This window comes from Rhamphochromis sp. 'chilingali' (genome assembly GCF_963969265.1).
Source record: "Rhamphochromis sp. 'chilingali' genome assembly, chromosome: 10".
In the NCBI taxonomy this organism is placed as follows: Eukaryota; Metazoa; Chordata; class Actinopteri; order Cichliformes; family Cichlidae; genus Rhamphochromis; species Rhamphochromis sp. 'chilingali'.
Genome location: NC_137937.1, coordinates 20,843,223 through 20,869,015, shown reverse-complemented (window position 1 = coordinate 20,869,015; position 25,793 = coordinate 20,843,223). Strand labels below are relative to the sequence as shown.

The 25,793-nt window shown below is 42.2% G+C and overlaps 2 protein-coding genes across 8 annotated transcripts in view; both read right to left on the bottom strand.

Moving 5' to 3' along the window:
• The window catches only part of emid1 (EMI domain containing 1), a 55,760-nt gene extending 48,786 nt beyond the window's left edge, over window positions 1–6,974 (bottom strand). Inside the window, exons 1-3 of one of the 5 annotated variants that reach the window (XM_080894180.1) lie at window positions 6,575–6,974; window positions 6,075–6,396; window positions 395–508 (exon numbers count right to left, since the gene is read on the bottom strand). In XM_080894180.1, coding sequence (XP_080750306.1) covers window positions 395–508; window positions 6,075–6,265 — 305 coding nt within the window. In that variant the 5' untranslated portion in view covers window positions 6,266–6,396; window positions 6,575–6,974. The other 4 variants (XM_080894177.1, XM_080894181.1, XM_080894179.1 and 1 more) reach the window with 4 other exon arrangements.
• A 1,631-nt stretch (window positions 6,975–8,605) lies between these two features.
• dnah10 (dynein axonemal heavy chain 10) overlaps window positions 8,606–25,793 on the bottom strand; it is a 31,023-nt gene continuing 13,835 nt past the window's right edge. For all 3 annotated transcript variants that reach the window (XM_080895243.1, XM_080895244.1, XM_080895245.1), the window contains 48 exons: window positions 25,537–25,720; window positions 25,316–25,450; window positions 25,072–25,224; window positions 23,755–23,943; window positions 23,387–23,533; window positions 22,704–22,895; window positions 22,486–22,604; window positions 22,253–22,411; window positions 22,030–22,165; window positions 21,815–21,937; window positions 21,605–21,736; window positions 21,257–21,473; window positions 20,951–21,070; window positions 20,702–20,847; window positions 20,464–20,616; window positions 20,122–20,382; window positions 19,853–20,025; window positions 19,678–19,771; window positions 19,052–19,219; window positions 18,296–18,484; window positions 17,887–18,058; window positions 17,587–17,790; window positions 17,421–17,501; window positions 17,110–17,307; window positions 16,860–17,021; window positions 16,572–16,746; window positions 16,142–16,323; window positions 15,882–16,018; window positions 15,578–15,795; window positions 15,219–15,440; window positions 14,957–15,104; window positions 14,531–14,810; window positions 14,194–14,423; window positions 13,810–14,083; window positions 13,585–13,689; window positions 13,330–13,484; window positions 13,092–13,246; window positions 12,423–12,603; window positions 12,094–12,294; window positions 11,528–11,737; window positions 10,780–10,875; window positions 10,507–10,678; window positions 10,271–10,402; window positions 9,934–10,145; window positions 9,655–9,822; window positions 9,354–9,534; window positions 9,134–9,279; window positions 8,606–9,038 (listed from right to left, as the gene is read on the bottom strand). In XM_080895243.1, the coding sequence (XP_080751369.1) occupies window positions 8,892–9,038; window positions 9,134–9,279; window positions 9,354–9,534; window positions 9,655–9,822; window positions 9,934–10,145; window positions 10,271–10,402; window positions 10,507–10,678; window positions 10,780–10,875; window positions 11,528–11,737; window positions 12,094–12,294; window positions 12,423–12,603; window positions 13,092–13,246; window positions 13,330–13,484; window positions 13,585–13,689; window positions 13,810–14,083; window positions 14,194–14,423; window positions 14,531–14,810; window positions 14,957–15,104; window positions 15,219–15,440; window positions 15,578–15,795; window positions 15,882–16,018; window positions 16,142–16,323; window positions 16,572–16,746; window positions 16,860–17,021; window positions 17,110–17,307; window positions 17,421–17,501; window positions 17,587–17,790; window positions 17,887–18,058; window positions 18,296–18,484; window positions 19,052–19,219; window positions 19,678–19,771; window positions 19,853–20,025; window positions 20,122–20,382; window positions 20,464–20,616; window positions 20,702–20,847; window positions 20,951–21,070; window positions 21,257–21,473; window positions 21,605–21,736; window positions 21,815–21,937; window positions 22,030–22,165; window positions 22,253–22,411; window positions 22,486–22,604; window positions 22,704–22,895; window positions 23,387–23,533; window positions 23,755–23,943; window positions 25,072–25,224; window positions 25,316–25,450; window positions 25,537–25,720 (8,134 nt within the window). In that variant the 3' untranslated portion in view covers window positions 8,606–8,891. The remainder of the gene's footprint in view (window positions 9,039–9,133; window positions 9,280–9,353; window positions 9,535–9,654; window positions 9,823–9,933; window positions 10,146–10,270; window positions 10,403–10,506; window positions 10,679–10,779; window positions 10,876–11,527; window positions 11,738–12,093; window positions 12,295–12,422; window positions 12,604–13,091; window positions 13,247–13,329; window positions 13,485–13,584; window positions 13,690–13,809; window positions 14,084–14,193; window positions 14,424–14,530; window positions 14,811–14,956; window positions 15,105–15,218; window positions 15,441–15,577; window positions 15,796–15,881; window positions 16,019–16,141; window positions 16,324–16,571; window positions 16,747–16,859; window positions 17,022–17,109; window positions 17,308–17,420; window positions 17,502–17,586; window positions 17,791–17,886; window positions 18,059–18,295; window positions 18,485–19,051; window positions 19,220–19,677; window positions 19,772–19,852; window positions 20,026–20,121; window positions 20,383–20,463; window positions 20,617–20,701; window positions 20,848–20,950; window positions 21,071–21,256; window positions 21,474–21,604; window positions 21,737–21,814; window positions 21,938–22,029; window positions 22,166–22,252; window positions 22,412–22,485; window positions 22,605–22,703; window positions 22,896–23,386; window positions 23,534–23,754; window positions 23,944–25,071; window positions 25,225–25,315; window positions 25,451–25,536; window positions 25,721–25,793) is intronic.

The window sequence follows — 25,793 nt, the reverse complement described above, 5'->3', positions numbered from 1 at the left end:
AGTTTTAAAGCTAATCCTCTAAGTGATTCAAACAGCATTCAAACAACAACTATTCTGCTATTTTAATCCCAGTATAATTAAAAAACAGAAAATTACACATTACACCAAGCTTTCTGCTTTGATAGCAGGCAACTGTTTTCTTCTTTTTAAAGTTGTAAACATGTGGCTCACTAAAGAGCCATGAGACCCACTCTATGTTTTTCCAAAGTGTTTATATTCCAGGGAACTGGAACAGTTTTGAGCAGAAACTTGCACGTCTTGAATACATTTCATGATGAGAGTTTTTCTACCCAGTTCAGATCATACGGTGCTAAAAATTTTTTGGTTTTTTAAAGGTTTCGTAAAAGCATTGTGAAACAGTAACAGTACTGGTAAGATGCCTCTGTCTTCTCACCTGCCTCCTGCACATCCCTGTGGCCAGGGGCATGTCCGGTACACCCGCTGGAGGATTGTCCCATTCTGCACCTGGCAGGTCACAGTCTTAGTGACCGTATGAGGACACCAGTTCCTGCCGAAAGAAACAGAGTCAGAAATGTAGAATAAAACAACAGCAGGATTTCAACAGTTTGTTATTTTTAGACTCAGTAAAAAGTCTGATTCTTAAACTAAACACAGGAGAACGAATTTCCAAAACACCTTCAAACAAGTGCTGTCACACTAAAAACACTGCGGTCTCCCCGCGGGTTTTCATTCTGTCCTTCCAGCCCCCCCTCAACTCCTTTGTTTGGGAACTTCCTCACCGTGTTCACTCGGTTTTAATCAGCCACAGAGTTTGCAGGACTGGGTTATATTTGCACAGGGGTCTCTCCTCTATCAGTACACATGCATTTGTATGGGACCTTGGAGGAGCGAAAGTCCCTCAGGAGGGGATAAAGACGAAGACAAAGTCTCATACAAAGATGAAGGTATTTAAGCATGGGTTAATGCTGGGTCATGAGTTCACTCCCTTTAATGGAAGGCCTTCATAATTCATTGAGGAGAGCCTGCGATGAGATATCGACGATGCTAAGGTCAGAGGTTGAGATCTGATAGTGAGGATGAGAACGCTCCGCAGCTATTACATTCAGACGAGTTCGACCTCCAGAAGCAAAATGCGAAATTTTATCAATGTCTCAGTGAGACTGCTTAAAATTAAAGGAAGTGCGATTTATCTGAAGAGACTGTGAGCTAATTGGTTTAGCTTAATCCTCACCGAGAGCTCAGTGTCCCTTTTAAAGGGAGCAGATCTGTTCTTGATAGCACAGGCGCTATGAGAAACATTTTAGAGAAAGCCTTTAGCTTTCTTCTCTCTCTGCTACATATCAGAACAGGAAAAAACACACAACTGTTGGCTTTAATGTGAAGAGACGCTCTCGGGCTGATGAGCGACCACATTATCAGAATGGTTTTATTAAGAATGATGTGTACAGACATCCTCATTACCTTCATGTGGCTGTAAGAGGAGCACGGAAACAATTACTACAGCCTGTGTTTATAACATTATCAATAGATGCATAGGAAGGGAGCTCATGAAACTACACTTTTTTTGTTCTGCTGCCAACGTGTGCAAGAGTGGGTGGGTGTTCCCACCAAAGTCTGTTTGTCAATATGGGAGACCATATGTTTGTGTGCACGAGAGACAGTTTACACTAAAGAAAAACCGCCAAAGGGAGAGGATGCGAAGCAGCCCTGAACCGGCTCCCATTAACCGTTCCCACATGTCGTGGTGGCCACACACACATACCTGAGCCAGAGCGCGGGAGCACCGCTGATAAATGTTTGTCTACAGCTGCAGCGACTTTCCCTTATCACATGACAACGTCTCTTTTATTATTGAGCGATCTTGATTGTTTCCATTCATGTAGCAAGTATTTAAGCCTGCAGACTGAAAGGATTTTGTATTATTTACTGGAAAAAGCAAAGGAACGCAGCAAAACGTAAGACATTATTTGAATTAATCATAAGTAAAGCGGGGAAAGGAATTCTTCCGCCACATGTTATTCAAACACAGGCCCACCCTTCGTGTATCATAGCGTATCCATCAGCCATACATCTACTAGAATGACGGTGGATCTGTATGATTACCCTATGATTGCTTTCCCTGGTCCAGAAAAAATTGCTCTAATCACTGGTGGAAAATTTCAGACACTGAAGAAGCTGTGGTCAGGTAGAGCTGGGAGGAAGGGGGAGGGGATGAGGGGGTAGTAAACCCAACTCCTCCCCACCACTTATCTGCCAGACCCGACAGATAAACATCTGAGTTTCCCAGGCCGAGAAGAGGCTTCACCTGGGAACGGACAAGAGTCTCACCAGGGGGTACGAGGAGGGAAGGGGGCGCTGGATTTTATGGTCTCCCTGTCTCTTTGCATTGCTCTTATGCAATTACCGAGGAGGAAATGCCGACCCTTCTTCCTTAAATGAGTGAAAGAACAAAAGCAGCCGATTCATATAATATATAATAAGTGCGATGCAGCAAGACAAACACTTCCACTACAGCAAGCAGATTTGGGGAGGCCTAACAATAACTGTGTTATTATCTATGCATATGAGGGACGCAGGCTCTAAGTGCATTTAGTCTTTCAATCTCAAATGCTTTGTAGTCAACACCTTCCTCTTACTGGAGGCACCCTTGTTCTATGAAGTGTGAAACCCACCAGCACCATGCTGTTTCATTGGCAAAAACACCAAGCAGGCCCTCAGTGAGTATCAGGTCTCTAAGCACACATGGCACACTCTGAATGCTGGGCCCAAGCTAAATAAATCATCAACCATGTCTCACAGTCACATGTAGCCACAGCCAACCGTTAAGAGAAATCACAGCTTTGGCCCATCTGTTCCTCGACGCTGCCGACGCCAAGACAGTAAAATATTGGAGGGGAACAAAAAAAGTGCTGAATCCTTAAATGTATGCAAATGCTGACAGAAAGCTTGTGAACTCGCTTATATGCTGCGCTGTCGTTACCGCATGTGCCCTCTATTCACCTTTTACGCTATGCAGACCACATTTTCCCGTGTTCACACTAGTGAGGCGGTTCGCCTACTTCAGCATACTGCACCGGGATGAAGAAGGTAGGGGTTAAGCCGTGTGAACAGACAAGTAGGCTGATGTGGGCAAAACGCTGATGGGACTCTGATTAAAAACACCACAGTAACTCCCTTTCCTCCGCCCATTCATTCACGTATCGTAGGAGCCGGCCTGAACGCTCGGAGATATGTTTGAAATGCAAAAGGAATTCCTCTGGATTTCTATCTGTGGGAAAATACTCGAGCAGAACAAAGGACAAAAGACAGATGTGGCAAATAGCCAGACAAAGGAGAGGACGGGAAGGAGACGAGAAAAGAGGAGACAAAGGTCAACTTATCGCAGAGGTCATCCAAGGAAGCTTCCGGTGGGGACAGAGATGGCAATTATGAAGCAGTGTGGCTCCCGTGGGACTGAGAGGAGACATAAGATAAATATGGCACCACAACCAACGACAAAGAGGAAAACAGCAAGAACAAGTCGAGGTGAAATTAAAAAAAAACTTTGCAGGTCTAGAGTCATGGCCTGCAGGTTCAATGACAAACAAAAGAAACAGGTTGTATTAAGTTTGTATTTGAACAATTGTTATACATTAATTCAGAGCATTACGGCTGCTGGGGTATTATATTGCAGGTTCAAAGCTGCCGTGGGCTTTCCATGCGCAGCGGACAGTGACGAGCATCAAAGCACCGAAGCGAGGCCTTAAAGGTCAGGGCTAAGTGACTCCTTACAGCAGCATGGAATAAACAAGGAAAACTCTCATCTATCTTTGTCTCCTTTGAGCTTTCAGGTGCAGACACCTGTGAGTTTTCAGTCTGTGGCATCTTCAAGTGTTTGAACCTGGAAGTGAAAGAGGAATTCCACTCAAATGAAGGATTCACTCATATCACACCTACAGCGCCACGAATCCTGACTGCTCAGTGTGAATGGACCATCATGTCGAGCTGAGCTGCTCCACTGACCGTGAATGAGATGCTGACTTTATGGACTGCTCACCTGCAGTGCACAGGATGCAATATGGGGTCTGGTATTAGGCTCATACTAAGTATCAAATCTCTAAGACATCGGGAAACAAAATCGGCTAAAAGTTATGACATCAATGTCTTGTTTTGTCCAAAAACTGAAGCAACTCAGACTACAACCACAGAAATGAGCAAATATTCAATCTGATAAGCAGGAATCCAACAATTTTTTTTCTCATTGTGGAGGATGAGCTGCCACAATTAATTCTTTGTTTTAAGACTGATATTACACATGAAAATCTGTAAATCGTGAAGAAAAGAGTTCAAGATCCTGTCTTAAGAATCTCATATTTTGTCCAGTGACACGTCCAAAAACAGAAGATAAGACAGTGATGTAATACAGAAAAAGGCAACAAATTCAATTGAGTAATGTAATCAACGGCCAGTGGATATTATTGGAGCTGAACAATTGGTGACTGCCTCTTGACATCCATCCAAATAATGGTTCCCTGTGCATACACATCATTTGAAGTTTCACAGCCATTCTGCTTGAAGCCGTGCAGATCCTGGAATCTCAGTTGTCTTCATTCCCATGCTTAAAGTGAACATGGATATGGTCAAGATGGACGAGGAATGAGGACTGCCACAGGGCTCAGACTGCCTGTCAGACCATGACAAGTCCTCCGAGGGAGGATAAAGAACTGGGCGAGACAGGGACTAAAGAAGCATCTCCCTCAGTGACCCCACAGTTTACTAAGCTATGCAGTCATTAAGAGAGATGGTGAAGGAATGCTTTATCAGCTCTTTCACAGAGTGACTGCACCAGCAAAGAAAATACCCACAAGATGTTAATCCCCTTTGATTGTGCTATTCACTGTGTGAAGACAGTGCTGGTATTAGTGAAGGTTTCCCTTTCCCAGTGCACTAACAGTCATATGCGTTTCCTTTTAAGCACCTGAACCCTAATGACAGGTTGCTTTCATCGCCGAGGTTGATCTCTGAAATCACACCGCCGCTGTTACTGTTTGTTGACACCCAATAAACTGCTGCTTTCACCGATCAGGCCAGCCAGCCAGCAGGTGGACTGAGACTTTCAGCTCCTCTCATGTCACTGCAAACCCGGTGACCTCTGAACAAGGTGGTTGACTCACACCAACAGCAGCTTTCCCTCTTTCAGTCCTGCCTTTCCTGCACGGCCACTTACACTAACAGCAGCAAACTGACTGTAAACTCATCCCCCTCTGCTTTTTTTCCCCCAAAACAAGCTCAGATTGCGCTGGAGTCCCAGCTGCTTGTGTTTAGCAAACATGTCCACAAACCTCTGGCTCTGAGTGGCAGGGGGAGCTGAGCAGAGAAGTGAGGCAGTGGAGTGACCGAAGGGGCGCTGAAAACCACCTGAACACACCCAAAAGACCTCATCAGAGAGAAGGGATTTCAGCCTCCAGCCACGTTCAGCCCACACACACAAGCTGACAGCATAAATATTTGCAAGATGGGGAAACGTCCTCTCATCATTAATCAGTGGCTAGTCTCCAACTAAACTTGGCTCTGTCCAGGAGGAAAGCAGAGCCGGTTAGCCCTCCTGCCTTCGTGTTTAGTCTGGTGACTCTCTTTCAACACCCTTGTCAACTCGATTGCCCTTACACAGAATGATCCATCATTTTCTGAAGCCTTATTATCCCCCTTTTCATTCAGTGATCCTTTAAGATAAACGTTTTCACGCTTTATTATAGAGATACAAATAATCAATCACTCCTTAAACTTAGGGTTTAACACTCTTTTTTTGAAATCTTCACCCTTGGGATGCTGAAAAGAGCGGGCTTTGTGTGTGAGGCTAAAGGCGCTGTATGGATAGAGAGCATATAACACGCCACAGGGGCAGCAGAGGTGTGTGAGCTGGGACAAGAGTGTGGATGGGGCTCAGCAGAGTAAAAACATGCTGCCTGCCAGCACAGGAAAAGGGAAACCAACTGTCAGGAAGACAATAGCGCCCGGTAGATGGATGGAGATGGGAGTACATCCGTGGAGGCATGCAGTGGCAGCAAGATAGAAAACAAAACTTAATATAAGTATTCTGTGTGCAATATGACAGCTGTGCGTACTTTCCTCACCTTTTCTGGTAGACTGAGCTGTGGGTGGCTGCTGTCTGGTCTCTGTTCAGCTGCGTCCCGACTGAATAGGTTTTGTAAAGTCCCGTCTTCCAGGTCCCGTTAACCAGCGTGCTCAGCCAGAGTATCAGCACTGTCCAAAGCAAACTTTTCCTGCAAAGCGCGGACACGCTCTCTCGTTGGTGCGATCCCATTTCCGTGGCATCAAAAGTAAGAGCAGAACTGTTTTAATGAGGCCCCGCTTGGAAAACAGACCGCTTAGTGACTCCAGCTCGGGAAACGTGTCAAACTGCTGGTCTACTGGAGAAGACGCTCATCCTTTTCACTAAAGTAGAAAACACACACAAAAAAACCCCCGATGTATGTGTAATAGAGCTGAGTGTGAACTAGCCCATAAACCCACGCTTGTCTGTGACAGAGATCCGACTTTATAAAAATGAACCATGAATGCTCTGAGTGTGAAATGCGTGCTGTCCTCCCTTCCCTGAGTGTGCTCTGCCTACCTCCGTCTGTCTGCGCTCATATCGTGCCGATCCTTTACAGCAGCGGGTATGAAACCAGTTTTATAGTCTCCTCCGGTCTTTTAAAAGCACAGCCTGCTGGGTCTCTTTTTACCCTGCCCCGTTTCAACTTCTCACAGAGAACAAAGCGACGGCACTTAACGCATTGTACTGTTTGCACTAAATGAATTATGGGCTGCTGATTCTCAAGGCTCCTCTGAAATCACAGGCGCGGTGCTAGTGAGAGTTAGGCCCCCATTTAAACCAAATAAAACGGAATGTTTAAAGAAAAGAAACGAAAAGTTTTGATAATACTGGATATGACGAGTTTAAACCCCCAGCTAAGGCTAATCACATCTGTTATAAACCTTTTTTTGAACATTTTGAATACTATGCAACCATCTTTCTTTATTTAAAATATAACGCAGTTAGTTTAACCTATTTATAACATCATCAACAACATCTATCTATCTATCTATCTGTCTGTCTGTCTGTCTGTGTTTGCCCCTGAGTTGTTTTCAGCAGGTGTAGTCTGTCAAAGCCATCAGTACCCAGTGGTTAGAGAAAACTGAGGTTAGTGTCATTTCCCACTGCCCATTGCATCTGGGACAGCCAGTAGCCACAGATCTGTGGTCCTTCTCCAAAGTAAACACCTGGCACTGCAACCAAAAACTAGGACATGAGTTGTATATGTCTGTGACTGTGGTGATTGCAGCCCTTGGGCTTAAGTCTGGCCAGCTGCAAAAGATGCTGCAGGCAGCAAAATGTGCTTATCTAACCTGTTAATACAGTCTACTAAAGTTTTGTGCTAAGTTCTTAACTACTGAAAGATAATGTTAACACTTTCACAGTCACAGAAGAGGACTGGGATTAATTCCTGTTCCTCACCATGCCACAGGGAGAATGGGGAAAACAGTGCATTGACTTTACTGGCTCTTAATGAGCCCACCTGCTCCCAATCACCACACATGGGAGGGGATTTGTTCCTGGGCACCCTTGGCGCTTTTACGAGGCCACTCGGGGCAAACAATGGTGCCAAGCAGGAACTAGAGCAGTTTAGGGTTAATGTAAATCCCTGCAGTCATGAGCAGCTGAAAATAATTTTGACCTCTAAGGAAGCAAGCTGGGTTTCTTTTTTTTTTCTTTTTCTGTCGTTACTCTTACTTTTATGATTTCCCTCCCCTTTATTGTACAAAGTTAAACAGCCAGATTGCCCATTGTTTGTTTAGGTCTGCTTTTACTAAAGTTCCATCCAGTGATGTAAAGGTTCATTAAACAACACAACACAACATTCATTCCCTCTTTTCAAAAAGGGAAACACAATTGCTCCTGCCCCCACCCAGTGTTTGGTCATAAACATGTCCTGATTTTCCCTCTTTTTGTGTCGGTTGAAGGTGAGAATGGGGCCTGTTCAACCTTTGCCCCTCTGTCATTTAGAGAGATCCTTTTAGGCTGCAGAATATGGTAATGACAAACATTGTAATCGTGTACCAGGTTGGGACTTTTCAGGGAAGAGACTAAAGAAACTAAAACAATTTCATGCTGCTGGTTGTTTGGCTTATAAAGACTTCAGTCTAAGCAATTTAGTCTTACTATGATTACAGCTCCACTCTCATACCTGGGGCTTCACGATGTATACTGCGTGAGTTATGGCTCCAAACTGTTGCAAGTTTTATTTCTGCACCTGCAACGTCACTGCTGCACCAGCTGCCACATCCTCTAGGACCATCTGAGTTTTTAGAGGTTACTTCACCTGAGCTGGCATGCTCACATCAGCAGCCTCGATTACTCAGTGCTGTGCAGGATCTTCTCTTTGCACGATGTAATAAAACATGTCCCGTTACCTATACTGCAGAGAAAAGCTAAAAAGTTGCTTGTGGTTGCCTCTGGTTACTGTTAAAGTTTCCACTGCACGCAGCAGTTTATGATTTTTTTTTTTTTTTTTTACAAAATCAGCAGAAATATTTTTCATCTGCTGACCTCTAAGAGCACGAATGGGATTCTGAGCCTACACGACACAAGTAAAAACCATTTATTTATTCATTCACAGCCTTAACATTTCAGCAGATTAGTCAACCGTAGCTTCAAAGACAAATCCCTAGAGATGTTGATCAGCCTGAAGCTACTGCCTCTGTTATGTGCTGCCATCTAGTGAGGCAAATAATTAAAGTTATAAAACAACAATAAAATAAAATGTATTACACAGGCTATGTTTAAGTATTTTTCTACATGAAGCAGGAAGCAGACATTGCTATTGTTAACTAACATTTTCAGCTGACTATGCTACAAGTAATCAGCTCAGTGGCGTTGACAGTTGTCTTTAGTCAGTGTTGAGGCACAAGCAGACTCCCTGGAGTACCCAATGAGAAAGGTGCATGGTGGTGAACAGGTCTGCCTCAAACACCAAGCCCACACCCATTGCATTCCTCCGCAACGAAGTGGTGTAGACAGGTGTCCGCAGCGTATTCTGAGGTGCAAAACACACAAAAATATCATTAAATAGATGCATTCAATAATGAGCTATAAATTAGTGTGGAGTTCTGTTGTGCTTGCTGTCCACACCTGTAGCCTGAGGCGGCGCGTCTCTATGGGGACGACTCTGAGGATGGGCAGTTCAACGATCAAAACTTTTGGTTTACTCTTCACTAAGCAGCACTTCTCTATGTCCCAGTCGGCTCCTTCCAGATACAGGCCGGACAGAAAGCAACCTGCAGGGAATGAGACTGTCAGTCTTTACAACTACTCGCTGCTCATGCTGCAAGTGATGAGCTCTGATTATTACCCTGTCTGGGTCTTTCGGCGACTTCATCCTCACTCTGGTGATGGGTAACTTCTGAGTACAGTGTTGAGAGATCCAGAGGCCACCCATTTTTCCTGCACGCAGCTTGGACCAGAGCAGTGAGGTAAGATTCAGGGATATGTAATCCTGACAGCCACATAACCTTTGGCTCGCCCTCATTCACCTGGTGAGCACAAAATACACCAACTTGAAAGTATATTCAAAGCACAAGTCATTTGTTAACTGTAAAATGTTATGGTAGAAAAATTATTTTTAAAAAAAAATTAAATGGGGTCACCCTTACCCAACAGTTATACTGCTCATATCGCCTCTTGAAATGGGACATCCAGTTACCAAGAGACTTAAGAGTGTCAGGTGCCAGCTTCTTCCAAATGACCGGAATGTGACCATTAAAAAGGGATCGAGCGACCTCGTCCAACTCGCTGCTCATCCCCACCTCACCAGCCAAGGCCTACAGCACACAGGAGAATCTAAACAAATCCCAATCGGAGCAAAGCACAAGTATACAACACCTGCAGATTAATTTACTGAGCATCTTGGGTCTTCAGCCCCTCCATCTCACCCTCTGCAGCTCAGCCAGAGAGAGCTGCATGCGGACCACCAGTTTGTTAAAGCGCTCTAGTTCCTGAAGGAGAACCACTGAGGTCGGAGAAATGTCCATGCCAAACTTTTTCCGGATCACATCCATGTCGAATAACTGTGGGAGCTTGTTCTGAATGTCCTGGGCCACCTGGCTGATGTACTCATCCCTGCTGATGTGTCCACCAGATTCACCTGAGATATGAGAGAGTATTTATCAGCCACTAAGAAGAAAGCATATGGAAATAAATAAATGCTTCTACTTCTGAAAAACAGGATATATTACTTCAAGGGATGAGCTGAAAGATGCAAAATCATACCTGTCTGAGGTTGAAGGTCTATCAGGTGAGTCCACATCTCCTTAACTGCATTTGTGTAGTATCCTATCTCCGCGTTGGAATGGAGACCCATAACCTCTGGTGTGTTTGCCAGTGGCATGGCTTCAATCTCATCTGTAGCACATTAACAGCATAAAGCATTAAATGATGACAGAAAATTTCCCCCCTCCCCTTTTTATGAGTGAGAGAATTTGAGAAATAAGAAAACAACTGCTGACCAACATAGACGTTTTTTGGTCCAGTTGGAGGGATTTTGTAATCTACATCTTTGTTTTTGAAGAAGTGGAACTGCCGGAAAGTGTAGAAGAGGAAGTCTCCAAAGTACTCATCCATGTAGACAGTCAAGATCCTGCGGTCAAAGCTATCTATTGCTCGGCCGCCATACATTACCTGACAAAACATTATAAATTACACCAAACTTACAGCATGTAGTAGTATAACAGATGCACACTATTCAAATGTACAATATAAACGAATTCACCCCCACTAACCTCCCCAGTAAGATATTTAAGACTTCCCCAGGGTATATTGATGTCTCCTTGGTCATGAGCTTTTGTCAGATAGGTGTTCAGGATCTCCATACACACCTGTCAGAGCACAGATACTATGTTTAAACTACTGAAAAGTGAAATACAGCAAATATTATACCACTCATAAACTAATTTAAAATATACCGGTCAAAGGTTTTAGAGCAACCTAGTTCTTCCAGTTATTTATTGCAATTCAAGTCATTCAAGTCCAATGAATAGCTTGAAATGGTACAAAGGTAAGTGGTGAACTGCCAAAGGTAGAAAAGAAAAAAAGGTAAGGTGACTAAAATTTGAAAAATAATGTACATTTTAGAATTATACAAAAAGGCCTTTTTCAGGGAACATAAAATGGGTTAACAATTTAAAGTTGTTCTGCATCAACTTCTGCAACAGATATGGGGAGAACTTTCTGAAGAATATTTGATTTCTATTGTAGAAAGAAATGTGTGTTCAGCTGCTATATCTGCCAAAGGTGGAGACTTAGATGAGTCAAAAGTTTAGAATACATTATTGTCTATAAATTAATTCCATGATTTCTTTTTTAACTCCAGTTCCTTATTTGTACTATTCTTTTATATCAGAGTTCAATGAGACATTAAACTGCATAATTTTCAATTAAAGAAAATGGAAAAATTGGGGTGTTCTAAAACATTTGACCGGTAGTGTAAACATACTTTCAAAAATAATCTTAGACTAATGTGCAACTTACAGAAAAGTCAGACTCGCTGAAGTCGTATGGGACATTCCAGCCAATTTTTCCATATTTCCGTCTCTCTTGCACCACAGCATGGAAGAAGGCAAGAACAAACACCAGGCTGGAGAACGCAGGGTGCGGGCATGTGGTCAAGGCCTCATGGGAGATTTTAGAGTATGTGGCTCTCATGTTAAGCTTGAGGCCGTTGGGGGGCTCTGTCACTACCTGCACACAACAATGAAGGAATACTGTCATACCATCTGTTACTTCTGAAGCATCTCTGCTTCCTAGAAGCAGTCCTTTAAGACTTCTTTTTCCAGTACAATAGAAATATTCTACTATTAACATGTTAATAGGTTCTTAATGCAGTCTCATCTGCCATGAAACATCAATTTCTATAAAAGATAGTTGACATGTAAAGGGAATGTGTAACTGTTTTATCACCTGACTTTACTGGAAATGGAGTTATGTCATATTCCCAGTTAAAACCATTCAAATACAGCACCAATGTGAGGAAGTCCTTCCACTTACAAACATCTACAAAAAGTCTTTACTGAAGGTAAAGAGAATGTGTGTTTCACCTTTAGAGATTTCTGAAGTATGCCAATGGGAAAATCTTTAATGGGGTTGGTGGTGATCCATAAGCGGAAGTTAGGGTTGGGCTTGGTGATTCTCTCTAAGGCCTTTTCCAGTTCCTTCAGCCACTTTACCAGCAGATGGCAGTTCTGTAGCATCAGCCACTGACCTCGAGAGGCTGCCTTCTCCAATAAATCTAGTGCCACCTTTACCCCGGGTACAGAAAACAATTATGTTCAACTTCATCCCTTTTTAATGTTATTCAATGTGATTACTTGGTAATCCATATATTCATATAGATATGCCGTGATATAGGGAAAAAAGTATTGAGTACCTTCTCTTGGCCTTGGCCCATTGCAAGGAACTTGAACTTGCCTCCAAAGCCTGATCTGGCTGCTAGTTTCATGAGGTCACCGGCTGGGTCAGAGCCAGGGCTCAAGATGAAGACAATGGGGGAGAAAGGTGTGCTCTGATCATAAATTGCATCAAAGCTGATCACAGGGGGTTGAACATATCTGAGCAGAAATACAATAAGAAACATCTGTAAGCGCAGAATGTTTCAATATTCACACAGTCATCTATACTTTGTTCACAGGAGTGGATTATATGTACAGACTGTATATACTGTATACACAATGACACGATCTGTGCAAAAGTTTTAGCAACTTTACCGCAGCTCTTTAGATTCTTAGCCATGTGTTATCAAAGACATGTGAGACTAAAACTCTGCAGCGATCTCAGACATCCATCCAGGGAAACAAGAAGTACAAAGTGTCACCCTGCACTGAGCTTTCCTAAAAATCTGTTCTCGTAGGAGTTAAAAGAAAAACTACCTGCCAGGTACCTTAAACAACTAAACAAAATTGTAAAAGCTGGTATTTTTATGGGTGAAGAGTTCACACCAAATACTGATTTGATATAAATGATTTTGTTGTTTTTCAGTCTACTTCCCTCTGAGTAAGGATAGTCAAAAAATGAAAAATTACAGTACAAAAAGTTTCACCTCTCTCCCATGATAACAGTGATATAGTCAGTGACAGCTCTATAGACTCTATCAACCCGGAAGCAGCGCAGCAACAGCAGCTTCTGAAAGGCAGACAGGTTCCCCTTGTATTTCATGGGAAACGGAGCCTGTTCTGGTCCATCCAAGTCGTACCACTGAAGAGAAAAAGAGTGTGAGTTACACTCACAGTTGATTCAGAGGTATGGCTGTAGTGAGTTCTGTCCCTGTGGCCACTTACAGATTGCCATTCAGTGGGATGTTTCTCGATGTCATCAGGCAGAGAGCTGAACTGTTCGGGAAAGAGCTCTCTAAGTTTCACAATGTCTTCCCAGCCCTGATCGGCAAGCCAATCACACGGCTTTTTGCGCTGGCTTTTTTCCAGGGATAGATTACCTTTATACACGAGATGGAAATGTGCTTTGAACATTGTGTTTTCGTGTGCATAGTTGATCACTATTGTATGTACTATATTGTACTTCTCTGAATAGCTCACCTTTTATAAAGAACTCCAACTCCTCCTGAGGTACCCTCCCTTCTGCCTGCTCGATCTTGATGGTCATGTTAAAAGAAAAGAGCAACTTGTGGCTCTCAAACAATCCTGGGGATAAGAACTCAGTTAGGGTTATAAAATCTACAAAATAATTATAAATTCCTTTAAAAACAGACTTTTTTCCTGCCCCTCACATGGTTCACTATTATTCCACCTTAAATATTTTACCTGTGCAGCCATAGTTATAAACGCTGTATGTCAAAGTGTTCATGATGTTCTTTAGTCTGTTGGGAAGGGAGGGGTCTGGCACTGATTTCCGCAGTGAAAAGTCAAACACTTCTAGGTAGGAGGCAAGTGAGTACTGGTACATGCTGTTCACCACAGCCATTTCTGTCAGCACGAAGAACAGGATAGCGCCACGCTTGGCTGCAGGACGGTAGCCATCTCTAAGTTTATCAATGTCCTTGGACGTCTTCTCAGCCAACTTTAGTTTCTCAAATACCTGATGATCACAATGTCAAACATGAAGAAACAAACAAACTGGGATTTGTGACTTCAGTTAAATAATATTCCGCCACAACTTTTACTCTTTATGCATAAGCCAATACCAACCTCACTGGCTTTCAGCTTCGTCTTTTCCAGTGTTTCAATGAGCTCTGTGTTGTCCAACATGTTGCCTGTAGATGTGGCCAACTCTCTGAGCAAGGTGTCTCCGAGGTTTTTAAGCAGCTTCTTGTTGTTACTTGTCTCTTGGATTAAACATTCTCGCTGCTCCTCTAGCTCCTTCTTCTCAAACCCCATGATAACACTCAACAGCTGGTCTTCCAGACCCTTAAGGGTCACTGTACGTAAAAAGATGCAAAAAGATGGGGAAGAAGCAAACATACAATTTAGACCCTGTGGTTTAAGGATACAGATGAAATCTGACCAGTACGCAAAAACATCTTACCAGTATAGTTAATGACCATGGCTTTTCCAAACACAGATGGAGAGTATTTAGGGTTAGCTAAATTAGTGTTGAGGTAGAGTTTAAAATTGGGATCGTAGTCGACCTCTTTGTCACCCAACATGATGACCTGTCTTCCCTCTGCTCCTTTCACATTCTTCTCCAGGACATTGTCAATCACTGGGTCGATGTATTCATCCACATCTTGGAAAAGGAATGGGAACCCGTACTTGATGGCCATCTCTAGTTGTTTCAGGAAGTCAGGATCATTGAAAGATGAGACCTGGGACAAAATTGATGATCACACTTTCAGGTCTGCAAGTCATAAACCTCTGTTTGTCGAATCTGGTGATACAGGGGCTGTCAGTAATGGGAGGCTGCATAAAGCAGTCATCCCAGAACATCAATGAGCATTAAATCTTTCCGTACCTTGAGGTTATTGTTTTCTTCCTTCTTCTTAATCCAGTTGAGGGCTTGTTGCTGGGGGTCAATACACATGGGAAATCGACTCCCTCTGGTTGTGAGAATCCCGTTCTGCACGGACAATTCATCTGGAGGCAAACCCTCTGAGCCCCATCTAACACAGGGTAGACACATAGTTAGGCCATTAATTAGCATACTAATTGTCATTATTTGATAGAGAAAAGTCAGATTGTACAGCATTTATTAGCAAGTTACGCAACAACTTCACCTGCTGATTTCGACCTCATCAGTAAGAAGGTTTTCTACTTTGAAAGGCTGGCTCAAGGGGATGCCTCTCTCCTGCACATCTTTAACCCACTTTTGGTATACCATCTCATTCCTGAAGTCCCAGCTGAATGCCCCTTCATAGCTCAGAAATGCAGCAGCAAGCAAACAGTCACCCAAGAGACGCACACGCCGCTGCTTCAATCCCTCCAAATCATTTGTCCACCTAAGTTGGGAGTATGTAGAAGGGGTGAAAAATAATTGGTAGAGACAGGGGGGAAAAAGAAAAAACAGGGGGTTTAAAATTAAAAATCAACCTGTTAAAGGGTTGGTTAGTAAGTGCTGCATGTTTTTCAACCTCACCGTTCATTCTCAGAGCTCAGCCCAGAGATGAGTTTGTCAGCAGCTATCAGTCTCCTCTCCATCACCTCAGCCTCCTCCTGCAACTGCTGCTTCTCGCAAATAGCAGCTTGGTATTTCTTACTAAGAGTCTGCAATTCTTTCTGGATGTTGTTGAGCTCATTCTGAATGCACTCCAGCTCCCGCTTACTCTGAAAGAAGTTCCTCTCTAGGCGAGCCACCTGAAAATAAGAAGGCAATACATCAGTTTAAGCTGTGTTTCGTCCAAAACAGGAAAATTCAATGGCGATTTAATAAACTTAATAACCTTTTCTCTTTTGGGTTTTATCTCCCTGGCAACATCACAGTAACCCACGATTGCCTCGACAAACTTGAGCATTCCTGAGCCGGCCTTACTGATGGCCTGCATTTCCTCAAAGCTTGTGTGGAGGTTCTTTAGATAGCCTAGCCAGAAAGAGAAGAAAACAAAAAGTGGAGCATCTGTCAAATTCAATTAGCACTCTCTTGCACAGTATACTAGCACCATTACTTGTTTTTACTTTTGTACTCAACGTAAATTCAACTTACCCTTGACTGTCCTGACCTGGTTGTTAGTGATCGCATCACAATCCATCTCCATCAGGGAGCGCAGGAAGTTCGCTTCTGACATCATCCCTTTTGCTGACTGCCAACTGATTTCTTTGTTGCCACGCAACACCAGGATGCACTCGCAAACCACCTGCACCTGTTTGGGTGGCTTGGCAAATGATCTTCACATTGGACCAACAGGAAAAAGCCGATAAAGGGAAAACACTGATTAAAAGAGGACTTAATTGTCATGATAAGCAATGGCTGTGCATCAATGATGACTCATTAAGGTCTCTTGAAAATGAACCGCTCTGCACTGTCCAGTATTCCTTTTCAGGGTTTATGTTATCCAAGAGCCAAATGTAATTTACATGTAATGTATTTCTACAACAGAATGAAAAGAATGTTCTTCATAAGGAGCACAGTTTACCGGATCTCTGTTACATCAGATTTTTCCAGGTCTTGCAGGGCATTACGTGCGGCCTCTAATGCTGGCAGAGCTTCAGCTAAGGAACTCTCAGCTTCTTTCTTCTCAACAGCTATGACTTTATTTTGCTCCTCAATCTCTTTAGCTTTGTCTTCTGCCAGAACCTTTTTTTCCTCAGCTAGAAAAGAAAGTTATTGATAAGTGGTTTGAACGAACTGCACTTAATTTCCATTTGAAGACTACAGGATACTGTATTAATGAAGGCCATACGGCAGGCAAGTGTTTACTAACCTACTGTTGTGTTGGCGGCAATCTCATCCAGCAGGGCTTCACATGCCGTGGACTTTTCAGCCAGGACAACTTTCTGATCTGCCAGCTTGACGTTCAGTTCAGCCAGCTGTTCACTGGCTTCCTTCAGTTTATCCAAACCTCCCTCCAGATGCTTGCACTGAGCTAGAACAGAAGAAGACACATTAACGGTCTCTAATGCACACTAACTCCAACAGAAACCCTGCATTTACAACAGGTTTCATTCCCTCACCGAGAATAAATTGGTCTTTTTCCTCTAAGAGTTTGGAATAGGTGTTAATAAAGTCCAAGTAGTTCTTTGGAGTTACATGGTTGCAGCGTCTGAGTTTTTGCTGGAATAGCTTGCTGTAGTGATCCACAGAGCCGTGGACCATGCATACATGATCTATAACAGCTGCAGAGTGTGCATCTGGTATCATCGGACTTTCACCTGTGGAAGGACAATAATAATATAACATTTCAACTGTCTTACTGAAACACCTGTTTTAAAATAAACATTTTCCACGACAAATACATATAATAGAAGTAAGTTTAATTACACACCAAGAAAAGACTGAGCTACTGCAAGTAATGCCTGCGGAGGCCATGGAAGGAACCAATCTATTACAGTGTTGTTCATCAGTCCTGGGAGAAATAAGAAGTACGTCGGGTTAATAAAACTAATTTATAAACTATATTAAGTCAATTGAAGCCTGACCAAATATTTCACCTGGGAAGTTCCTGCAGCGTGTCCTCAGGGTATCTCCCACTGGAGACATGCCTAAAACAATGTGTAGATTGTTGGCACTCTTGTTGACAAAGTACTGCCACACACTGTCTTTAGAGGGATCTGATCCCATTGTAAGAGCTTCGTCTCGAAGCTGGTTGAGAATGGATTCTTTCTCATCATCGGGAAACAATGCAGGAACAATGCCTATAAATAGAGTGCATGGTGAGAGCACTGCAGCTGTAGCTTTTAAGAGAGATAAATAGAGAGTGAGGAGGTCAGGAGATTATAGTCATATCCAACCTGAGGTAAGCATGTTGTTAATGAGCTCCAAGAAGCCTTCCTCAGCAACGTGAGCATCAGTAAAAAGAAACACGGTCTTCTTATTCTCAATGCCAAGCTTCAAGTACAGAGTTTTTAGGTCTTCACGGAGGTTAGACTCACTGTATCCTCTGCTCAGCGTTATCTCAAATACCTGGGGAAAGCAGATCCAAAAATCTAAAGCTGGAAATGTATTTGTGAAGAAGGTTTAGCACTGCTTAACATTGAAAGCCCTCATGTAGTAGCCTTACAGTTACAAGATTGCAGCTTTCACATCCCAAGACATGTTAGTAAAATTCATTTGCATTGCTTAAAATGTAATTTTAGTGTATATGACACTTGTTAGTGACAGTCATTTGCCCTTCGCCACACCAATCATGAATTTTACCACCTCACAGCCAGCAGCAAAGGCAGCCAGCTTGGTAAGGGACTGCTTGCCAGAGCCCCCCACACCAACAAGCAGAGCATGGCCGCGATCAATACGGATGATGCGGTGAACCCGGGTCAGATGTTCCAGAGCATCGTCAAAGAGCACTAGGTTCATCCTCGATTTGCTCTCATTGTATTCCTCTAAGATTTCCTGCAGAATTACATAACACAGTGATCTGTTAAAGGAGTATAACAACTATAACAAATGCCAAAACATACTCTTACATTATTTTATTTTGTTGACTTTATAAGACAGTTACAGAGAAGAGCTACAGGAAAGTGGAGGGAGAGAGAAAGAGAAATGCAGCAAATGGCCACAGTTCAGACTTGAACACGGGCCAGCCACTCTCCACCATGCAGCATGTGGTTGGCTGCTCATCCCAGTGAATCAAACCGGCAGTATTACTTCACTTTTCTGTCTGAGACCCCACACCTCCACCAAGATGAACATTTTCCCCCAGAATAGTTTGTAATATTTTCTTGAAAACATCAAGATTTGTTTAACCTGGTATGTATAAGATACAACGTGAAAACTAAATATTGTCCTAGCTCACATTAGCAGACAATCCTTACAGAAATATCTCCTGGCCCAAGCCACACCTCTGCTAAAATGTTCACGCAAACTCATTTATACTTTTGGAGTAACTCTGATAACAAACATACAAATAAACAAATTAATCTAACCATATGACCACTTGGGTTAAGGTAATAACTTTACCTGAAACAGGGCTTTTGAAGCATCATAGTCTTGTATGTCCTCATACACCCTTGGTTCAGTATCACTGAGGGCTGTCCTATAGTCTCCAAAAAGAATTGGGTCTCTCATAACTGCCTCCATGTCTGACTTAAAATGCTCCTCAGTCATGTTGTTTATGTGCCTTTGGACCTTGGGGAAAAAAACACACATCTTCAGTATCAGTATCTATCAGTAGATTTTGAGTCTTATTGTTACATCCAACATGGAACCAATTACCCACTTAGTATTTGCCTTTTTAATTAAATTCAGTTTAACAAATTTTATTTATATAGTGCAAAATCACAACAAAAGCTGCCTCAAGGCGCTATATAGTGTAAGCTAAAGATCCTACAATAACACAAAGAAAACAGAGGAAAACCCAACAATAATATCCATGATCCATTTTGAGCAAGTGTTTTTGCAACAGTTGGAAGGAAAAAACTCCCTTTTAACAGGAAGAAACCTCAAGCAGAACCAGTCTCATGGAGAGGTCTGCCACGACCCGTTGGGGGTTAGTGGAGGAAGACAGGAGAAAGACAGTTTTGCCTTTAGTCATTAAAAAGGAGAATTCACATTAAACATCTGCTAATATTATTAGTAAATATTACCAAAGCTTTGTCAGTTTCATCAATGAGTCTGTCATGGAAGATTCTCAAGCACTCATTTCTCCACACACGTACAAACTGGGCTACAGTCAAAAACCTGTAAGTCAGAGAAAGGAAAGACATTTAGGATCACAGACCTCTGTCAGTCTGTCACAAGAGTGAATATGCTAGATTAGACCTGTCCGGTTTGGTGAGGGTGAGTCCATTGTACACTCTTGACAGGTCTCTCAGGTTGAAGATGTAGTGGAATTTGGAGGGAGTGGGTGGCATATCTTTGATGATGGTGTTGTAGAGCTCCAGTGTGCAGGACGTGACCTGATCACAAACTTTCTGTATGGTGTCCTCAAACAGCTAAAATGTTTTATCACGTACAAATTGGAGAATTAAAGTGATGCAGATGGTTGAGATTTCAATATGTTTTGATTTATATGTGAAAGAGGTACTCACTCTGGTGTGGCCTTTTAAAATAGAACCGTAGATAAGGTGGAGGGACTCCATTGTAGGGAAGGGGACGCTAAAGACACTGAAGAGTGAGATGAAGCGAGGATCCACCTCGTTTCGCCCACCTCCTGCCATTCCCATGGCAGCAATAAAGCCAAGATCCTTGAGGATTTTGAAGTTAAGCTCCTTTCCTCTGTCATATATGCCTCCTCGATCCAAAAGCAGCTTTAGAAGCGCAATAGGCTGCTGTGTGCCATAGTTATCCACCTGCACAAGTGTATTACAGTCATTTCAAACATGTAAGCACTATCGCACTTTAAAGAATAAAAGACTACTTAAAACAGGTACCTTTGGCATATTCATGTCATCCATAAAGATCAGGAGTCTCTTCCCCATGGGAGGTCCATAGGTCTCTTTAGTCCTTTTCTCCACATTGGCTTCGAGGTTTCTCTGCAGATCCAATGATGTTGTTCTGGAGGAGAAGTTGATGACAAGAGTACTCTGGGAACAGAAAGAAAGACATTTAAACCCATATGACAAAGAAATATATGTACATACTGTGTGTACAGTAAGATGTACAACTTACACTTGTTTCTGCATTAATATTCTTCAGAAAGTTATGAATAGTGGCAGTCTTGGAAGTGCCAGACTCTCCAACCAGTAGCAGCGGCCTCTTTATCTTCACCATCTGCTCCAGGATCCAACTGGTTCTTGTTGTGTCAATAGTTGGCACTAAAGAGAGAATGAAGGTACCAAGGCAGAAATGTATAATTCATGATGCATGTATTTACACCTATGTTGCCCAGTTTTCACAGTATACAGACAAGACCTTTACCTAGGATATCAATGAACTTCATTTCAGGGCTGTGGATGTATTTGGGGACCAGAGAATTCCAGGGAACCCACTTCCCCTGTGTTCCATCAAAGTGAAAATCATACAAGGTTGGGAGGCATCCTATATGGATGAAGTCACTTCGTTAACAATATTAAGTAAAACAGTTTAAAAACTGGCACAAATACCTGTGAAAAAGGTTTATCATAGTTCTTTTTTTCTCCATAAATCATTAATCAATCCACTATAAACCCAAGAGAATGAATGGTCATTTTCACCATAAAATAAGAAGAAATCGTCCCCTTTTACCTGGGATCTCGCCAGGCCCTGCCAGGGCTTTCTCATCATGAACTGTAGGTAGGCAGGACAGCTTTTTGATGAACTCATCAAACTGGATCCTACCACTCTCCAGCAATGTAGCCCCAAGTGAACAGTACAGAGCTTCCAGAAAGTAACACTCCAGGACTTCGGGAGTGCTGTTTTCACTCTCAAGAAGTGCATCCAGTGTTAAGCACAACTGAGTGACCTAAACACACATATCATGCATAGTTAGTTCAAGTTCAGGTTATGAGACTATACCATTAATTCCATTCATTTCTTCTTATTTAAATACAATCAAGTGCAAAGGAGCATTTACAGTGGATGAGATTATCCTACCATATTCAGATCTGTCTGGGGGACAACAGTCTTAAGTTTCTCTCCTTGTTTCCCATCAACAACACCATCCACAATCATGTCAATAGAGCTGTGGACATATTTCTCAAACAGACTATTAAGCACTTCTTGTTCCTAGACAAAAAAAAGAGACAACAGTATTTAAAAGTCTAGAGAAGTATGCATTTTAAACAGTGATTTTGTTTCTCAAACCTTATCAGGTCTGCTGTTCACCCATCTTTGCCAGAATGGGGTATATCGCAGGTTTTTAGGATCAACAAATACCATTCCACAGCGGGAAACAGTAGCTGGGGAAGCATACTGCAGATCTCCAACCTGTGTGGGTAGTTTTCTTACATTAAGCTTTCTTTGAGGCACAATCCAGGCAATTGTATTCTACTAACAGAAATCTTGAAATTCAGACAAACCTCAAACAGCAGAGCACAGTGACTTTGTAAACGGATCCTTTCTCCATTGGCTAGAGTCAGAAGCTTGTTGTCATCCATCACTGAGTTCATATTTTCGACCCACAGAGCATCCACATCCCCATCAAACAGGATGTACCTGTTTGTCAAAGAGCAGGTGATTTACAGAAATGATTTCTTGTTATCCTAAATGGATGATTACATGCCTTCTAAAAATATTGTCTACCTCCTGTCTTTTTTGTCAGTAGGCTTGTTAATGTCACGGAAGATGTTGGATAGAATCCCATCAGTCCAGTCTCGCGTGTCTGGGTCCAGAATACCATAAAGTTCAATCACGCTCATGGCTTTAGGGTTCAGAGGATACAGTTTGGTTTGCAGTCCCATTCTGATGGTGAGATAGATTAAAAGTTACTACTGTTCACACAAAAGATCAGAGAGACGATGTAAAGTTAAACTGACTTTGTCTGAGCTTGACATAATGTGTTGATCACCACTGATTTTCCTCCACCTGTTGGACCCACAATCATTGTAGTGTGCCGTGTCATCATTGTCTCATACATCTGCACCACTTTATCCACCTGAAACAACAGATGGATGCAACAGTTTACTGTTGACACATTTAAACAGCAAAACTTTGCTAGAAATTGATAGACAACATCAAATATGAGACTTTGCACCTGGTTGGGTAGTATGACATATTTTTTGTCCTCCAGGGTCTGTTCCACAGCATCATTGAAGTTGGGATAGCGAACACGGGGGCAATCAAGCCCAGGGAACAGGTCTGAGATCAGCCCGAGGAACAGAGGGACATCCTCAAACACAAACTTGGGTAGGTTCATGTCCCTGAGAGCCCGCATCAACACCACATCCTGTTGTCAGAGGGATAGACATAAATACATAAACTGAACGACGGAATGAATGAAAAAGAATTTATGCATTTATACATCAACTTCATAATATTTCAGTATTGAAAATACTGAAAAAATAAAAAACGAACCTATAAAATTGTTGCACACAAATATTTTTTGAACATGGGGGCTATGTAACAATAGTTTAATGAAGGACAGTTTTCAGTACAAATAACAGCTCCAACTTTTGTGTAAAATAATAAGAATTAAACTATTGATAAACAAATATAAGATTTGCACCTCTATCTTACATTCTCTGTGTCATCTTAAAAAAAGAAATTTTGGATGATACAGGACAAATCGAGCATTTGGTAACCTTTACAAATGTCCAACATATTCCTAGGATAAATCAACCTTCAACTTTTACCTGAGAAGTCACAAATAGCAACTTGGTTTTCTGTCAATTTAAAAAAAAAGAAAAAGAAAAAGTTTTATTTGTTATTTTTCTGTACCTCGCTCAGCTCAGGTGAGCTTCTCTTCAGCTCTCCTGCCATCACTAGGACAGACTTGAGAGCGCGCAGGCCGAAGTCATAATGAGACTGCTTGGACAGCTGTTCACGAGCCAGCTTATAAAGTACGGTCATTTTCTTTGCCAGCACCTGAAAAGAACAGAAGTAGAGACACATTAATAACACTATTATCAGTCAAAAGTCAAAATCTCCAAGTTATCTATTTTCATATGCATTTTTTGTACTATTTAACAATATAAAGTAATACAATATAACCTGTGCGTGTACATAGTTTATGATGCATTTCTTGCAGTACAGCTGACAGCATGTGCAAATGAAATCAAATGCAAGTTCATGGGTGCATGTGGTACCTTGGCCATTAGGAAACCCTCAGAGAAGAGCATAATCTCGCAAATCTGCTGCAGGTCCGGCACAATGACCACCACAGGCCTGAAGAGAGCTTTGACGGATTCAGGCAGCTCTGTACGTCCTGCATAACCAGGGTTCATAGTGATGAAAATTCCTATGCGGTCATCCAAGTTGATCTCTTGCCCTTCAAACTGATGCGTATAGGGAGATGGAAAGTGTTTAGGTGTAATACATATATAATGCATACATGAAAAATATATATTTATTACTGGTCCCCAGAGATGGGCAGTAACGCGTTACTTGTAACATGTTACTGTAATCTGATTACTTTTTTCAAGTAACGAGTAAAATAAGGGATTACTATTGCAAAAACGGTAATTAGATTACCGTTACTTTCCCGTAGGAACGCTGCGTTACTGCATTACTAAAACCGTGATTTTTTGCGAGAATGTCTCACACAGTGACGTAAGCGAGTGCGCCGTTAGTGACAACAGCTGTCTGCAGATCAACAATGGATCACATATCGATTGTGGGAGAGAGTATGAGCGTGCAGCGTTTAAAGCGTGGAAGTACTGACCTTACTTTGAGTTTGATTCCATAAAAAGTGACAAAAACATTAGCGTCCATTGTGCGTGGGAAGAAAACTTCTTTTTACAGCGAAAAAAAACCCTAAACTTCCAAGCAAGCACCGAGTGCGCCATGACGTAATGGGAAACTCACAGAGGAAGTCGCGGATTCTTCAACTGACCGCGGCACACCTGCACCAGGGTAAACCTCCGCCTACCGCAGTCCTGCTTTACAGGTGAAAATAGAGCAACAGCACCGCTGAGTCTTTGACTTTATTTATGTTCTCCTGTGTTTTACTTGCATCTATTTGAAAGAGTGAGTGTAAACACAAAAAATATTTTATTTTATGTGCTGGAATGTGCAGAAAATAGGTTTAAATGTTAAACTAATTTATTCAAGTCAGGGAATGTTGCATATAATTAAATTTTTGCTTGATGCATAAAGTTAAAAGATTAAAACTGATAAAACAAGTTAAAAAAAGAGACTTTTCCATTTGATTACATTTTGTATGATGGATTATGTAGAAAAAGTAGAATTGGGCTGAAAGATCTATCGCTTTATCACCTCTTCAGGTTGTAAATCGTGTTTTTAAAAAGTAACTAAGTAACTAAGTAATTAATTACTTTTGAAAATAGTAATCAGTAAAGTAATGGGATTACTTTTGGGGGGAAGTAATCAGTAATTAGTTACTGATTACTTTTTTCAAGTAACTTGACCAACACTGCTGGTCCCACATAACTAAACAGACTTACATAAAACCTGTTAAGGTGTAGAATGAGAGCATTGCGGATAGTCTGGATTTGGGAGGAGATCACTGACAACACTGAGGCATCGATACGATTGAACTCATCAAAGCAGCCCCAAGCTCCGCACTGTGCAAGGCCAGACAAGATCTTGCCCACTGCCTGGACACAAAGGGAGAGGACATTCACGTAAAAAGCTAGAGTGATGACAAGTGATGACTGCACTTTTTTAAATCCCAGAAAAGCTTCTTACCAAGTAGTCCATGCCCTCACCACAGTTTGTAACAACACAGAGCAGGCCCAAAGCCTTAGCCAGATCCTTGGTGGACTCTGTCTTTCCTGTACCAGCAGGTCCAGCAGGAGCTCCACCCAAGTACATGGACAGTGCCTTCATCCCAAATACACATGGACAGGCATGTTTTAGTCGAAAAAATGTACATGCTTAGGTATTAAAAATTTGCTTATATCCCAGACCTGTGTGAGAGTGAGGTAGATCCGGTCTGTCAGTGGGGTTATAACCAACCGCCCATTCAACCCCATGTATTCGTAGCCATAGGAGAAAGATGCACTGCACTGGCGCACAAATAAGTTGTCATCTTCCCGGACCCAGTAAAATCTCAGCTGGCTTTCCCATTCAAATTCTTGTGCATCCATTATGCTGGAAGGAAACTGAACTTTAAATGTCGTTCTTTTATTATTTTCACTATTTAAAACACACTGCCACAAACAAA